At 40.4% G+C, this 16,899-nt stretch overlaps 1 protein-coding gene across 8 annotated transcripts in view; it reads right to left on the reverse strand.

Annotated features, from left to right (window-relative positions):
* The window catches only part of NIPBL (NIPBL cohesin loading factor), a 312,200-nt gene that overhangs the window by 77,631 nt on the left and 217,670 nt on the right, over nt 1-16,899 (reverse strand). For all 8 annotated transcript variants that reach the window (XM_075932528.2, XM_006139460.5, XM_006139462.4 and 5 more), the window contains 6 exons: nt 12,162-12,365; nt 11,906-11,977; nt 11,724-11,813; nt 9,901-10,004; nt 7,948-8,034; nt 2,905-3,136 (listed from right to left, as the gene is read on the reverse strand). In XM_075932528.2, coding sequence (XP_075788643.1) covers nt 2,905-3,136; nt 7,948-8,034; nt 9,901-10,004; nt 11,724-11,813; nt 11,906-11,977; nt 12,162-12,365 — 789 coding nt within the window. The remainder of the gene's footprint in view (nt 1-2,904; nt 3,137-7,947; nt 8,035-9,900; nt 10,005-11,723; nt 11,814-11,905; nt 11,978-12,161; nt 12,366-16,899) is intronic.

Here is a 16,899-nt window from a genome sequence, read left to right on the forward strand (position 1 = left end):
TTTATAAAAAAATTTTAGCACAAAAAGCTGTCAGACAAGTAATCTCTCAGCACTAACTAGAAGGATTGTTATTACAAATAATTTCTTATTTTTTATGGATTGTTGGGCCAAGATTTTCAATATGGTAGTTAAAGTTAGTCTATTATATCCAGAAATAGAGCCAGTTGGGAATTTCCAACCAGAATGAATTTCTTATAGAAAATTCCCTTATTACAAAATTGAAATTTATCACAGAAATTTCTATTTTACCAAAATTTTTTGATTTGCAGACTGAAAAATCAAAATGATGGCTCCTTGGCTGTCTGCTTTGAAGGATTTTGTCAATCTCACTTTCTGAAGTGAACTTTTTAAGAGCCTTTCATAGGAAGGCTGCCAAGATGGAATTCTCTGTGTGCTACTCCGCTATCCCCCCAACTCAAGCTGCCAGAGGCTGAGAGTAGGGGCTCTTCATCAATGTTCCATCTAATCTTTTCCACCCTATGTGTGAATTTTTTCTACTAATGTGTGCAATACATTTTATATGCACTCAGGGATGTACAAATGTTCACCATGAGAAGAAAAAAAAGACTAGCTGTGTGCCCTCTTTTAAGCAACTGGGCAGGATTTGAATTGCTCTTGAGCAGCTGCATAGGAGCACAGTTTACAGGGAACACTGCTCTTCATACTACCACTAGCCTAGCTGTATGATATCAAGGGTGCTAAGCCTCACAATCTCTCCCACAACACAAAGGCCAGTGAGGTAGAGCACACCAGCTACCTTAAGCAAAGTAAGTTGTCATGGGATTCTAGGGAAGGTCCTGTCATGGATCAATAATGGGTTAAAAAGATAGGAAAGAAAGGGTAGAAATAAAATGCCAGTCTTCAGAATGGAGAGAGGTAAACAAGGGAGTCGACCAGGAGTCTGTACTGGAACCAGTACTATTTGATATATTTATAAATGATCTGGAAAAAGGGGTAAACAGTGAGGTGGCAAAATTTGAAGGTGATTCAAAATTATTGAAGATATTACAAAAGAGTTACAAAGCAATCTCATAAAACTGGGTGACTCAGCAACAAAACAGCAAATTAAATTCAATGTTGATAATTTCAAAGTAATGCACATTGGAAAATATAATTCCAACTATACATACAATAGAATAGGTCTAGATAAGAGAAAATATCATATTGCCTCTCTATAAATTCATGGTACACCTCCATCTTGTATACTCTGCAAATGTGGTTATTCCACCTCAGAAAAAGATGTACTAGAATTAGAAAATGTACAGAAAAGTGCAACAAAAATGATGTATGGTACAGCTTCCATGTGAGGAAAGATTAATAACAGTGGGACTTTACAACTTGGAAAGGAGACATTGAGGGAAGATATGATAGAGGTTTATAAAATCAGAATGGGTGTGGAAAATGTATATAAGGAAGTGTTATTTACTCCTTTTTACAACACAAGAACTAGGGATTACCAAATTAAATTAATAGGCAGCAGGTTTAAAACAAACAAAAGGAAGTAATTTTTCACACAACCCAGTCAACCTGTGGAACTCTTTGTCAAAGGACATTGTGAAGGCCAAGACTGTAACAGTGAAGAACTAAATGAATTCATGTAGCATAGGTCCATCACTAGCTATTACCCAGGATGGGCAGGGATGGTATCCCTACTGCCTTTTGCCAGAAACTGGAAATGGGTGATAGGATGGATCACTTGATGACTACCTGTTCTGTTTATTCCCCCCAACGCACTTGCCATCGGCCAGTGTTGGAAATCAGGATACTAAACTAGATGGACCTTTAGTCTCACCCCATATGGTTGTTCTTATGGCACCCATTTCTTTGGCTGCAAAAACAGCGGAAGAAGATTTGAAGGCTGAGAAGAGAAGCTCTCTGCTTCACAGGAAGTCTAAGCAAGGGGTCAGAGGTGAGCCAGATGGATATGCTCCAGTGTCCCAGTTTTCTGCCTCCCTAGTAGCACAGATGGAAAGCTCCCCTGAAATAGCATTTTTCTTTGCAATACCTTTCTGTTAAAATTGCTGTATTTTTTACTCTTCACCCACATCAAGAATAATTTTTTTTTCAAAAATGCAAACTGACCACTAAAAGAAATGAATAGAAGCTGCTGGGTATTCAGGGATCATGAACGTCAGACCAATTATTTAGGTACATAATATATCAATTAAGAACTCTAATTTTAGAGACCAACTTTTAGTTAGCGTGGTCTTGACACAGGTAAGTGCAGACCTTTTGGCTGTGTCTAGACTGGCAAGTTTTTCTGCAAAAGCAGTTGCTTTTGCAGAAAAACTTGCCAGCTGTCTACACTGGCCACTTGAATTTCCGCAAGAACACTGACGATCTCAAGTAAGAAATAAGTGCTTCTTGCGGAAATACCATGCTGCTCCCGTTCGGGCAAAAGTCCTTTTGCGCAAAAGCCAGTGTAGACAGCTCAGATTTGTTTTGCGCAAAAAAGCCCCGATCGCGAAAATGGAGATCGAGGCTTTCTTGCGCAAAACCGCTTTTTGCAGAAAAGCGTCCGTGCCAATCTAGATGCTCTTTTCCACAAATGCTTTTAACGGAAAACTTTTCCGTTAAAAGCAGTTGCGGAAAATCATGCCAGTCTAGACGTAGCCTGTGTGTTATACAGTGCTTGTTTCAGAGGAGGATGAGTTTCATTTCCTCTGTCATTTTGGGTTACAATTTACCATTGTAAATTGCCTTTTTCTTAAAATCAGATGAAACATTCATCCTTCTTTATTCAGAGGACATTGGAAACAGGTGTCTCAAGATTAAGTCTTGAATCTAGCGAATTGCATAGGGATAACAAGTTATTTGCATATCACATCTAACAGAATTGGTCACATTTAAATCTTATGCAGCACATGTGCTTAAATACACTCATTTATTTATTAATACACTAACCGCCATGAGGATCCACTCTGTAGACAGGATCATACTGAGGATAAAGGGTGTTCTGCAAATGAAATTTAGTGTACTGAATAACTCTTTCTATTACATCCTCAATATACACAGCTTTAGGCATATGGGGTGATGTCATAATGTTGATAGCAGTAAGACAGGCATCTGCAGACTTTGTGACTCTCTCCATAATCAGATCTCTCCACAATCTTTCCTCATCTTCAGTGTCATTGTTCTACAAGGAAAAACAGAAAGTTACATACATTTTCTAAGTAGTAGGCAGCAAGATAAAACTAATTCTGAGTTTTTAAAAATACATATTATATTTCTGTATACTACAGGTTAACCCTGCAGAATAATATATACCACAAAGAAGTTAATGTTGATATACACACAAGTTAAAACGTTATGACATTTATAATCAGAGTATTGTGCCTATATTATAAATATGGCATTTTGGTAACTGGCAAGTTGACAATATCTCGCTAAAGCAGAATGAGATATTATGGGCATGCCATCATTTTTAGAGGCAAACAGAAAATAACTAATATAAATTTCTATATTTCTCAATAAAGGTTGAATTATTTTAAGCAATATTTTGATTAACTGATGTAATAACTTTTGAGTAATAGATGTAATAACTATTCTTTTTAGATGTAGAGTACAATATTGTGTCTTGTGAGGATAAATACATTAATGACTGTGATGCACTCTGAAACAGACTGATGAAAAATGTAGAATTATATACAGAGAAAACTGCATTCATAAATGAAATGCAAAATTTCAGAGCCTGCAAGTCTCCTCAGTCCTACTTCTTTTCCGTCAGTCACTCTAACAAGTTTGTTTACATTTGCAGGAGATAATGCTACCTGCTTCTTGTTTACAATGTCACCTGAAAGTGAGTACAGACGTTCTCATGGCACTGCTGTAGCCAGTGACGCAAGATAGGTGCCAGATATGCTAAGGATTCATATGTCCTTTCATGCTTCAATCACTATTCCAGAGGACATATGTCTATGTTGATAACAGTTTCTGCTAAAGAACAATCCAAATCAATGCAGTCTGATTCATATTAATTTTCATTATCTGAGATCTACCTCTTACAGAGATGGGGACATAAAATTCTCCACAGAATCCAGACCTAATTTTAATTAACACTTTTTTAAAACCAGCATTGAAGCCTGTCTTCTAGAATGGTGGTCAAAGTATGAAGAGGCATACGAATGTTTAGCATATCTGGCACATGAATACCTTGCAAAACCAGCTACAGAAATGCCATGCAAATGCCCATTCTCACTTTTTCCTGACATTGTAAAAAAGAGATAGTATTACCGCTTGTAAATGTAAAGAAGCCTGTTTGCCTAAGACCTTGTTTACACTGGCAAGTTACAGAGCAGTAAATCAGTTCATGGCACTATTAATTTGACAACTGCTTATGCTCTAGCTAAACCACAATGAGAGGCATAGTTTGCTGTGCTCTGGCTACACACTGGGGTGCCAGTGTGGATGCTGTGTTGTGCTACAGCATTGTGACAGGCCTCCGGTACCTGTCCCACAATGCCTGTTTTCACTCCTCTAGTCACTTATTTCAACTCTGCTGCCCTGCACTCAGGTGACCAACCCTCAGAACTGCCCTTTATATTCCTTGGGGAATTTTGAAAGTCCACTTCCTGTTTGCTATGTGACACATAGAGGCTCCAAGTATATGGCTTCATGAGCCATGGTATTAATGAGTCAGTGGAGTCTCCCAAGAGCACAGTGGACAGTGAGACGTCCCCTACAGTGATCTTCAGGTTTGTGAAGAAAGTCCTTGCCTGCAGCTTCCTGAACAGACCAGTGTTCTGAAAGATATGTGCATCATTCATCTTTCCAGACCTGTCTGCATTAATGTCTGTGAAATACCCACTGTGATCCACAAATACATGGAGAATCTTCCAGTTAATGTAATCAGATGGCAGCTGCAGGGGTGGGGGGGAGAAGGGCGAGGGGGAAGTAGCGGAGGGAGAGAAGAGAGCACAGGGTCTGTGAGGCCTTTCCCCCTTGCAGGGCGGGGGGGGGGGGAAGAGGGGCTGGAGTCATGCGCCACATGGTCTCTCTCTGTTGCAGGGGGTCTGGAGTTGTAGCCACACATTGCGCAGCCCTTTCCCCCCTTGTGGGGGGGGGAGGTCCCTGCAGCCACGTGCCACACTGCCTTTTCCCCCTTGAGCAGTCTGAGCCACATGCTGTGCAACCTTTTCCCCCCTCATGGGGGGGGAGGGGACAAGCCATGCCCCAAGTCTGGCCCCCCAGCAACTGGAGGGAGAGAGCTGAATCTAGTACAACCTGGGTCCGGTCCCTCCAGGCGTATGGGTGAATGCCAGGCCTACCCCCACTCAGTGGCAGGGGGAGGCAAAGTGCCCCTCAGAGAGGGAGGGGGGGGTCAGAAGCCAGCTGGGGGAAGACTTTTGGGAAGAGCTGGGGCTGGGGAGGGCTTGGACTCTTCCTGGTGGTGGTGTGGTGAGAATTGCTGGGGTTTGAGCTGGGCCTGGTATGTACTGTGGCCTGACTACTGGGATTAGGGTTAAGGATGTTAAATATCAGTTATTTCACCAATCGAAAAGTTGATGCATTTTTGCATCAACTATTTGACTTAGTAGATAGGGTGACACTGCCCCCTTTAAAACACCACTTTGGTGTTTCAAAGGGGTAGCACTGCACCGGAGATTCCTGCTGCAGAGATTAGCTCCTGCTGCTGCTTCGGGCAGCCCTGCAGCCTCTGCGTCGGGCTCCCGCAGCCCTCCTGGGAAGCCCTGCTGCTGCGTGTGGAGCTCCCATTGCCCTGCCAGCTTGCAAGGTTCCCTAGCACTACCCTCCACTGGGACTTTCTTGTCCTGGAACATCCGTGGTCATACCAGTCTGCGGATGTCGCCGGACCAGAGTGTCCCAGTTAAGAGAGTTTCAACCCGTAGTAGTTTTCAACCTGAAAATATTATTTTATGTTTATATAATTGTTTTTATAATTATTAGTGCAAATATTTGTAATAAAAATATACAGTTTGATTTCAATTACAACATAAAATACATATGAAAATGCAGAAAAACATTCAAAATATTCACTAAATGTCAATTAGCATTCTATTGTTTAACAATGTCCTTGTTTAACTGATTAATCATGGTTTTTTTAAGTCACTATTAACTAGTTGAGTTAATTGCAATTTAACTGCAGTTAATCGATAGTCCTAATTTAAATGTTTACAATTGTGCAAAATTATGGGTTTTTACCTTTTAACTTTTATCAATTTAAATTTTCGGACATGCAAGAAATGTCAGACAATTATTATTTCATGAAAGTAGACACAGATTCAGAAGTTAAAGCTTTATCAGCATTAAAGCACAAATGTTCATCATCATCACATTAAAAATATGCTAAATAAATATCCTTAAGTCAAATTCTCAAATTCTGAAGCAGCATCTTTCTTGCAGTCCATAAATTTTGATTATTACCAAAGAAAATACTTTTAAAATTAGTTTTAATTAATGCACTGAAATCTATTTAACAACATTTAATAATAAATAACTATTATTTAATAAATAATAGCTACTTTGATCAATTTCAATTTCTACCACTACATACAATTCCAGTGCACAGAACTTTTATAAGCCATGTGGAAATAGTGAAGATTTTTCTGAGTCCCCTTCTCCCTCGTGAGGATATGACTCAGCTATAACTATGACTTAAAAACAGACAAGGAAATTGTTAAGAAACCATGAGAGAAACCTCCTCTTCTCCAGAGCTCGAATGTACTATCTATGCAGCTCTTCATTGCCAAAACACACACATACAAAACTGTGGCAATGAGTCTTAGAGCCTGTCAACTGATTCTGGCTCACAGGGCTCACACCTGAAGGCTAAAAGTAGCAGCACAGACACTTCTGTTCAAACTGGAAAGTAGGTTGAGAGGATTCATCTCCTCTGTTTCAGAGACCAGGCTCCAGCCCAAGCTGGAATATATACAGTGCGATTTTTAACCCTACAGCATGAGCTTCATGAGCCATAGTCAGTTGACCCAGGCTCTCAGACATACTTTGCCATGGTTGTTTTGTTCCCCCACCCCCCCCAATATAGACATAGGGATCTTTAAAAAAAATTCCCACTGGGTTAGTTGTATTGATTGGTCTTGTGATTAATAAAATGCACCAGGATTCCAGAGATATGGGTTTCTATGATGGCTTTGATGCAAACTCCCTGAGACTGATCCTGGGAATGTCACTTAAGTACCAGTTCAGTAAAGCAATTCAGCATGTACATAAGTCTATCCCTTTAGCAAAGTACTTAATCACATGCTGAATTTTAAGCAGATGCTTAAATCTCATTGATATCAATGGGGTTAAATTCAGAAGCCTCACATAGATGCTCCTAAAATGGACTCCCTCTGTACTAAGGATGTTAATGCGGTTAACTGACTAATAGATAGACACTTCCACATTCTTGCTTTGAAATATACAAAAGCCCCTGCTGAGGCTCTTGTACATTTCAAATGAGGAATGCGGAACTCCATGTACAACCCAGAGCCAGCAGGAAGTCCTGCTGATTCCAGACTGCATGTGAGTGCCTGCTTTGAAATGCACAAGAGTCCTTAGCGGGGGCTCTTGTGTATTTCAAAGCCATAGAGCCCGGGCTCCATGCTATGGGCTCTCCTGCCCCTTTGAATTGTGCAGAGGCGGCAGTTTCAAAGGAGCTTTGAAACTGCCACCTCCATGCGATTCCGAGGGGAGGCAGGGGAGCCCAGGCTCAGCTGGGCACTCCCCATCTGAACCCGGGCTCCCCACGAACCCGGGATCAGCTGAGGAGTCCTTAGCTGACCCCAGGTTCCATGCGGCACTTTCCTTGAGGAATTACAACAACTTACAAACACTGAAATTTTATTAATTATGTTGTGAACTAAATTAGAAATCTTTTACAGTTAAAAGCAAAATTGCTTTGGAAATCTTAATCTGCCACTTAAGATTAAAACTGCATATTTTAATCAAATATTGTGAAGCCAACAACTATGATCTGAAACTTACATGATTTAATAATGTAGAAAGCTTTGAGCCATCTTGAATATTCTTCTCCAAGATGTTCAGGACTTTCACTGTTTTATCTGTTGAAAGCTAAAATAAAAATAATTGTATCAAAATAGCATAAAGGCTGTAAACAAATTATTTTAAGTAATTAATGTATGCATGGAAGGGCACACTGTGTAATTCTGGAGTAAAAATTAAGTTATAAATGCTTGAGGTAGGATTTTAATTTGTGTTTGTACAATTTCTAGCACAGCAAAGCTATGATCAGAATCCTCAGTCAGGATCGTATAATAAAACTAAATATGAAGAAATAGTAATAATGGTGATATCTTAGTAGAAATTAAAAATAAACTACATCATTCCATTAGCTCTTTTTTAAACAACACATAGGGGGATTATTAGTAGTTCTGAGAGAACTTGGTTTGTCAATTCAGTTTTCATGTTGCCATCAATTTCAGAATATAAATTCACTAGATTTTATCTTATCAAAATGTAATTTTAAAGATTTAGGTTACATTACATTTTGAACAAGCAAAATGGATGGGAATGTTTAATTACTGTTATCTTCCTGGTGCCGGGAACCAGAATTTGCTAGAGGAAACCACTGATGATGAACCCTGGTTTGCTACAGAAAGTTTTGATTTTAGTTTGTGGACAAGCACAAAACAATTTCAATACTGTTTTCGTTGTGGTGCATATGTATTTTATTCTCAAAGGGGGTCTGTGCTGAAAATAAAAAGTAGTTCTACATGACCTACTGTAATGGCCAAACCAAGAAATTAGTGGCTCTTGCTGGCCCCTTTAAGAATGGTATTCATTAGGTCAGGTCTTATGGGAACTCAGACATATAAGGCAAGCGTATTCTATAAGAGGTAGACCACAAGTGAATGACGGGTCAGGACTCGATATACACCAATTTTGTCAATATGAGGTAGAAGCTGACAAAAGCTCCAGCTAGCAGAAGCTGAGGTCGAAAGAGATTTGTAGTGAGCAAAGGTTGAGGCCTGGAAATATTTGGGGAGGAAATGCACCCAGCCCAAGACGACAAGTAGGGACACCAGCCAGAAAGGAGGACCAGAGCTATGGATAGAGAAAACCATAGGAAGGGGTTTGTATTCTAAGGAATCCATAAAAAATGGCTCCGGAAAGTAAGAGTCAGGACAAGTAGTGAGGCTGAGAACAAAATGTCCATAATACAGAATTGCAGGGATGGAGACCCATACTAGGAAGAGAGTATTAATCTCAGAGGAATGATACCAACAACCTGCTTCAACCGGGTAAATGCTGAAATGAAGCCCAAGAGCAGGTAAAAAAGAAAGCCATAGCCTGTTGTGGGAACAGATAAGGACACGTCTGCACTGCAGGGCAAAAGTTGAATTAAGCTATGCAATTTCAGCTATGCCAATTGCATAGCTAAAGTCGAAATAGCTTAATCAGCTTTTGCAGTGGTTTACACAGCAGGGACTTGGAAGGAAGAACACTCTTCCTTTGACTTCTCTTACTCCTCATAAAATGAGGGTTACAAGAGTCAGAGTAGAAGTCCTCCAGCTTCACATTATTTTGAAATAGTAGCTAGCAGTGTAGATGCACTCTGTTATTTTTGAATAATGTCAGTTATTTCGAAATAACGTTGCTGCGTAGACATACCCTTAGTATTTAGCCCAAGGAGGGGAACTCTGTATTAACAGGGATGTAAGGCCACAGAAAAGGAAATCCAGTGAGAGGCCTGGAAAGAAGACTCCTATTATACTCTGAAAAGGATGGCTTTTTGACATCACTCTGTAGCTACATCATGTCAGTGGAACAAAGCACTAAGGACCACTAGCTAAAAGGAGGAAAACTGAGGCACAGACACAACAGGAAATAGCAAGAACACGATTATAGAGCGATAAATATTCTATACATTTAACACTCAAGTGTTACATACATTTTAGTTTTTAAGATCAGACATACCTTGTCCATGATGCCCATTGCCTTAATTTTTGCAGATTCACTACCCAACTCACTAAGTTGATGTTTTCCCAATAGCAATTCCTGTGGAATCTCATCATCATCACCTTAAAAAAAAAGGCAGTTTACATCCACTCCAATTTAACTTCACTGGTTTTAAAAACAAGTTGCTTACTCTGGAGTACAAATATGAATTTAAGAGCCTAAATTCAGGCACCCATTTCTGAAAATCTTTTGCTCAAGTATTTTAACATGCCCAGCAAAATATTAGAGTGCCCCCCCCCAAAAAAAATCTAAAAGAAAGATGGGGGCAATGCTACAATTTAAATCTTTTGGACAATCAATGGTTTAAAATGTATAAAACATTGCTGAAAGTTTTAGAAAATAAAATATTTATAAGTTTATAATTAGAGATAGTTGGAAAACTATTTTCAGATCCCAAATTTATGTGAGATTTCAAAAACACTTCCCATTCCAAACTGAGTAAAAAAATAAATATCTAAATTTTTACCTCCTGATTACTCTTCCCCCATATCCTCCCAACCCCCCAGCCTCAAAAAATCAGATTAAGTTAATCAAAACATTTTATTTCAATGCTAATACATATATTTTTAACCATTTTTGGTATAAATTAATTGAAATTTCAAAATGAGATATCATTTCAAACCTAAAACTAAAAAATGTTATCAAAATAACAGTTTTGGTTTCGACAAATTGACATTTTCTGACAAAGTGTCATTGTAAAGTTGCCAACCAGCTTTTTAGTTACATTTCACAGAGTAATTTGAAAAGCTACTGATTGTACGTGTAGGTTGAAAAAGCGATAGACTATTTTATTTATTTTTCACAGAGAGAAGAGCAAGAAAAGATACATTAAGATATCCACATGGCAATACTCAACTTTGCTATATACAGCTTTTAGTGTGTTAGCTGGGGTAAGGAAAGATTTTCAAAAGCACCCCAGAGATTTAAGAGCACAAATTTCATTACTTTTCAATTAAAGTTACACTACTAAATACCTTAGGAACATTCGCTCCCAAAGCATCGTCAATCCACACTGCTGATGACCAATTAAGGAAGGTGCAAGGCAGAAGATATTCACATCTGGGATATCCTCCCCACCTCAGTATCTTAAGGTTTGCATCTGTTGTGGTCATGGATGATGGGTCCCCATTTTGGAGAGGCTAGTTCCTGGCTCTTCCCCTTTTGGCCTCCCTACCCTGCCCCAATGCAAAGAAACCCCAACTACGCCCTCCCTCAGCCAGAGGGCTGGCTAAAGCCTGGAGCATACCACACACTTCCCCAAAGGAGCTCCAGGCAAGCTGCAGCATCTCACCTCCCAGACCTTCCCTGAACCCAAGGTGCCCCTAGGGAAAAGCCTCTCTTCAAAGACCCTTTTGCTATGCCTCATGGAGGTTCCAGAAAGATTTCTGAGGAATCCAGGAAGCTGCCTTGTCAGCCACCCCAAAACCTGCAGGGGGCATAATAAAAGGAAAAACTTCATCCCAAGCCCCAAAATGTTGGGTCCGGCAGCCAGAACAGCACCAGCGGAGGCAGGGTCCTTCCCCGGCTTATTATACCCATAGTTGTGACTTGTCTCTCTTCTAAGTCATGCAAGAAACCAGGGTTGGAAGAAGAAGAGCAATTAGATGGTGGAGGAGGAGCTTAACTGTGAGGACAGCTGGAAAGGAGATATTTCCCAGCCCAAAAGAGATAGCCAAATTACAAAGAAGTTCTAAAATAAAAGACTTAGATGCAAATTTTGTAAAGCCCTTATGTGGTTTTGTACAACAGATACAGCAGTTGAAAAATATCTGACATATTACCAAATGTAGTAAAATCCATGTCTTCCAAATTTTCCAAAATATTTTCTACTGAAGCAGTAAACCTCTTAAAAGTCGAAGAATCCATCATTTCTGGTGAAAAAGAAAATTATATATAATTGTGTTATGTACAACAGACAATATAACTCAAAGAAAACAGCAAATTCAACCTTCCAAAACGTTACCTTCAGGTGTTAGTTTAGGTTCATAAGCCTTCCTTTTCTTTTGTTTTTCTTTTTTCTTCATTTTTCTAGCCACTAGTAAACAAATTAAGAGTTTAAAAAGAAGATTTATTAAAAAAATGCTTTTGTTTGAGTTTTATAAAATATTCTGTAACCATACACAAACTTTTAGATTAGCCTAACCACATTTTATATGTTTATATTAAAACACATGGAAAGGTTATTTTGAGGAAGATGTACTTTAATACTGATGAATTACCATCACTAAGGTTAGGAGGAGGAGAATAATCATCCATGTCAGAGTCTTCTGGAGTACGATTGCGATAACGGCTACTACCAGAAGTCCTCCTTCCTTCATGATAATGACTACTTCTCCTATGATCACCAGAAATTCTCTTATCATGCTCTTCATATTCCCAAGCTTTATCATCATCTCTGTCCTTTTTATGTCTTTTCCGAGAAGCTAGAAATGAAGCAAGTTTTCATTAGATAAACTGAAATTTCACATTTTTAACCTAACACAATGATTTATAAGTTTAAACAAATTTGTGTAAAGGTTGTACCTCTGTAAACTCTAGTCTGGCAACATTTGTGGTCCAGCAGGACCATGGATGTTCCTTGATAAGACAGCCCCGAGATTGGGAGCTCAGAAGTGGAAAGAGCTCTGCTAGGATCAGGAGGCCAGCGGCAGGGGACATGGCAGCTGGGAGCTCTTTCATGCCGCTAACAGGGACCAATGCCTACTTTTCAATTAAGCTTTAAAGATTATTAAATAGGTATCTAAAAAGTGTTTTACTTTAGCACAAAAGCAAGCATTGAGAGAGGATATCAAGAACTGAGTATTACACATCTTAAATGCTATTCTGAAACTTGTGCTGCAGAGGATTTCTATCTTAACAAGAATACTTATTTCTTCTCCACTGAGCAGCAGAGGATCTGTCCCAAGATACTTAATGCTGAAAGTAACTTAGAATTTTTGTTAAGTGACCTATAGTTTTACCTGGCATGACAAACCAGTAGATCTAACGGTTGTGCAAACTAGGGAAATTCTAGTGCAAGATACCAGGATCCACATAGTTACTGAGCTGTAGATTTACTCACTACTAATTACCACATACTAATTTTTCATCTAGACAAGCCCATCATATGGCATAGGCTTACTCTTGGTAGTGACTCTAAAAATGGCATTACTCCACTGACAATTTCCAGATGAAATTTTTTTCATCTGGCAAATAAATGTATTTAATATAGCTTTCTGCAAATCAATTTGGAATTTGTAAACCAGGAAAGATCCTCCCTGGAATGTGCATCACCACTCCTAATAAAAGTTCTGCAGGCCATCTAGGCCAGTATACTGTCTATTACAGGGATAGCATTGATACAACTGGCAGCAAATCAGACTTTCTGGAGTATGGGAAATATTGACATTTCAAAATTTAATTCTGACTTTCTGAAATGCTCTCATTTATTTTTATTTTCACATTTCATAGAATAACAATTATAATAATATGACACACCCAATGGCTGGTGCCATAATAGGACATAAAATTAAATATATTTTCAGTTTTATTGTTTTAAAACCTCAAAGCCGTGGTCCCCAACACGGCGCCCGCGGGGGCATTTCAATGCGCCCGCCAGATGCTCGGGGCTGGCCTGGCCCCGGGCACATGGCGCACGGGCGCTTGGCGGGGGGAGCGCTGGGCGCGCGGCACCCGGCGGGAGGGGGTGGGGGGAGCGCCGCCCCGGGCGCGCGGCGCTGGCGGGGGGAGCGCCGGGCGCGTGGCACTCGGGGGGGGGGGGAGCGCCGGCCTTGGGCGCGCGGCACTCGGCGGGAGGGGGGGGAGCGCTGGCCCCGGGCCCTCAGCAATCGGCGGGGGGGGGAGCGCCGGCCCCGGGCGCGCAGCTATGGGGGGGCCCCGCCCCCGGGCGCGCAGCTATGGGGGGGGGCCGCCCCTGGGCGCGCAAGTGTCCCCGCCCCCTGGCGCCCGGCGGGCAAACGGCCACGCCCCCTGGCGCCCGACAACCTCAAAGGTTGGGGACCACTGCCTCAAAGCATAGTCACTAGTTGGTACTGGTAAACATTTTATCTTCTTTTCTAGATCAATCTATATTAAGTTGCAGCTCCTTTTAAGAACTGTAATATAATAAAACAAAAATAGAATATTTCAACTGTGTCATTATGACATATCAGTAGGAATAATGTATATTATATGCATCACTACTATTTGCACAATAAAAATGTTAAAATAAAAAATATAAATATAAAAACAAAAATACAAAATAAAATTTTAGAACAAACCTATTTTCCAAAATTAAAAAAAAATCCTACTAAAAAAATATTTAGACAAAAAATGCCACACCAGTTTTAAAGTACAAAATACTTCTAAACAAGATGTAAAGCTCCTGCAACAGACATATATGGGATAATCTGTGCTCTATCTGTGCAATCTGATACAGATTCCTAAAATGTAAAGCTAGGTGTAAACCATGAAACACAGACTGAATATCCCCTCCAAAAAGGTTAATTATAATTCTGGATATTCTTGATATCCATATAAATATCAAATACATTTTTGAATCTCTTTACAATTAATTACTTATATAATTTTATCACATCCTCACTTATTTATCTCAATTGTAAGGGAATAATTCCAGTTCAGTCCCTCTCTTCATACTAGAGGATTTTTCATGCTTTTGATCATTCTTGTCATTCTTTTAAGAACCACCTATAATTCTGCAATATCAATTCTGAGTTGGCATGACCAGTATCTCACACAGTATTCTAGAGGACACTGCACTATTGATTATAGAAAGCGATTACAAGAATTATGAGCCATTCTATTCTTTAAGTATCTTAACAGCTTTTTTTTTTAACTACAGCTGCACATTGAGTAGAGAGATCTTCACTTAACTTTCTACAAGGACACCCGGACCCTTTTCTTAAGTAGATACAATTTGTTTTGAATGCTGTATGACAGGAGTGGGCAACCTAAGGCCCAGGAGCCAGATGAGGCCTCCAGCTTGCCTGGATCTGGCCCCCAAGGCTCAGGGCCACCCTCCAGCATTGGGGAGTCTGAGGGCTGGAGCACAGAGAATCTACTAGGGTGCGCCCCCTTAGACTCTGGTGGGTGAGGGGATGGTGGGGAGTGTCTTTCTTCTTTTCTGTCAAGAGAATTTTTTTTTTTTTGGCTTTTCACTTGTGTGGTGCCTACGACTCATTTTTCTGTGGGTCAGTGACCCCCCAATACAAAAAATACACCCCTGCTTTATGGTGTATGAGTTATTTCTTTTTTTTTAATAATATGATTACTTTATATTTAACAACATTCAATTTATTTTCTGAACCTCATACTCTTTTTTGATCCTGACGAATATAAGTAACTTTACATCATCTGTGAATTTTGCTACCTCACTATGCCATTCCTCACCACCTCCCCAAATACATTAAACTAAAAGATTAACCTGGTGGTGCTTGGGTCTTTAACTCAATTTTTGTTTTTTGGAAAATAAAATGAATATGTACATGCTTCATTTAAATCATTGCTCTGTGGTGGGGCTGTGGATGAGGGGTTTAGAATGCAGATTGCCCTGGAGGGAGGAGAGAAGAGAACTACTCCAGCTCCCTCTCACCATAGCAGCTTGGGGGCCAGGTGAAAAGTGCCTCTCCATGGCTGCTGCAGCTCCAGCTGGCACAGCCAGGGCAGTGGTACATGACCCCTGGCTGGGGCAGGTCCAGGTTTGTCTCCCCGCCTGTGCTACAAAAATAGCAAATTGTGCACTCTCCCCTTGGCTCCCTGACAAAGGGGAAGAGTCAGCAATGTCCTTGCACGAATGGAGGGGGTCAGCCTCCTCCCTAAAGGATACCTGGGAGTGGAAGGTTTGGACAGTCCTGGACCAGGAAGAGAGGGATGCTCCCAACCAGCCCCTTTCACCTATCTGGTGATCGTGTCTCTTTTCTGTATGGTGTTCTGTGAATCAATCCCATTCCAGGCACATACCATTTTCTTGGCACAACCAAATCCTTACTTTGCTTTAAGTTATGGTAAGGGGAAGCTGTGTAATTAATTTGGTGGTCCTAGTTCTTACCATTTAGGAGGTGTTCTTGAACAAATACACACACTCACTCTCTCAAATATATAGCATATTATGAAAACTTAAGGCAATCTTCTGTTAATCTTTTGTCATGATGAAGATTAACAGCAGGCTGCCTTAAGAGTCTGTAACATCATGGTCAAAGCAGCAGCGAATGATCTCTTTAAAAAAAAAGTATCAGGGGGTAGGTGTGTTAAGTCTATAACTGAAAAAACTGAAAAAACAATGAATGGTCCTGCAGCACCTTAAAGACTAACAACAAATGTAGTATCATAAGCTTCTGTGGACACAACCCACTTCTTCAGATGAAACAGTGTACCTTTCCTTTTCATATTCAAGATGTGGTGAGATTTCTCTTTTAGCATAACTCTCTTTTAGCACCTGATCTAAACTAGGAGTTTCGGTCGAATTTAGCTGCATAAGGTCGATTTTCTAAACAGTGAGTCCACACTAATAAGCCCGTTCAGTTGACTTTAAGGGTCACTGAAGTTGACTTTGGTACTCCTGCTTTTCACAAGGAGTTACATAAAGTTTGATCTTGCACGATTCAATTCATGGTAGTGTAGACCCAGCGTTGAGAAAGCTGATGCTCTTGGGTTTTGGGAGGCATCTCACAGTGCCCCACTCGGACTGCTCTGTCCAGAACTCATGCCTCTATTGCTCTCCAGGTGAACAGGAAAAGCACTGGGAAAGTTTGAATTTCATTTCCCATGTGGCCAGCATTGCAAGCACACCTCAGAGCAGACAGCACACCTGAGCAGTACATGTGGCCGTGAGTTCCATGAATTCAAGTTGCATGAGCGCCAGTTTCCAAGGGCACAAAAGAGCACCAGCTTGAAGTTTGCAGGAGATCTTGGACCTCATCAAGGCATGGGGAGAGGAATCCATTCTCTTGGAGCTCCAAA

This window comes from Pelodiscus sinensis, chromosome 6, assembly GCF_052426305.1.
Source record: "Pelodiscus sinensis isolate ZL-2025 chromosome 6, ASM5242630v1, whole genome shotgun sequence".
NCBI lineage: Eukaryota > Metazoa > Chordata > Testudines > Trionychidae > Pelodiscus > Pelodiscus sinensis.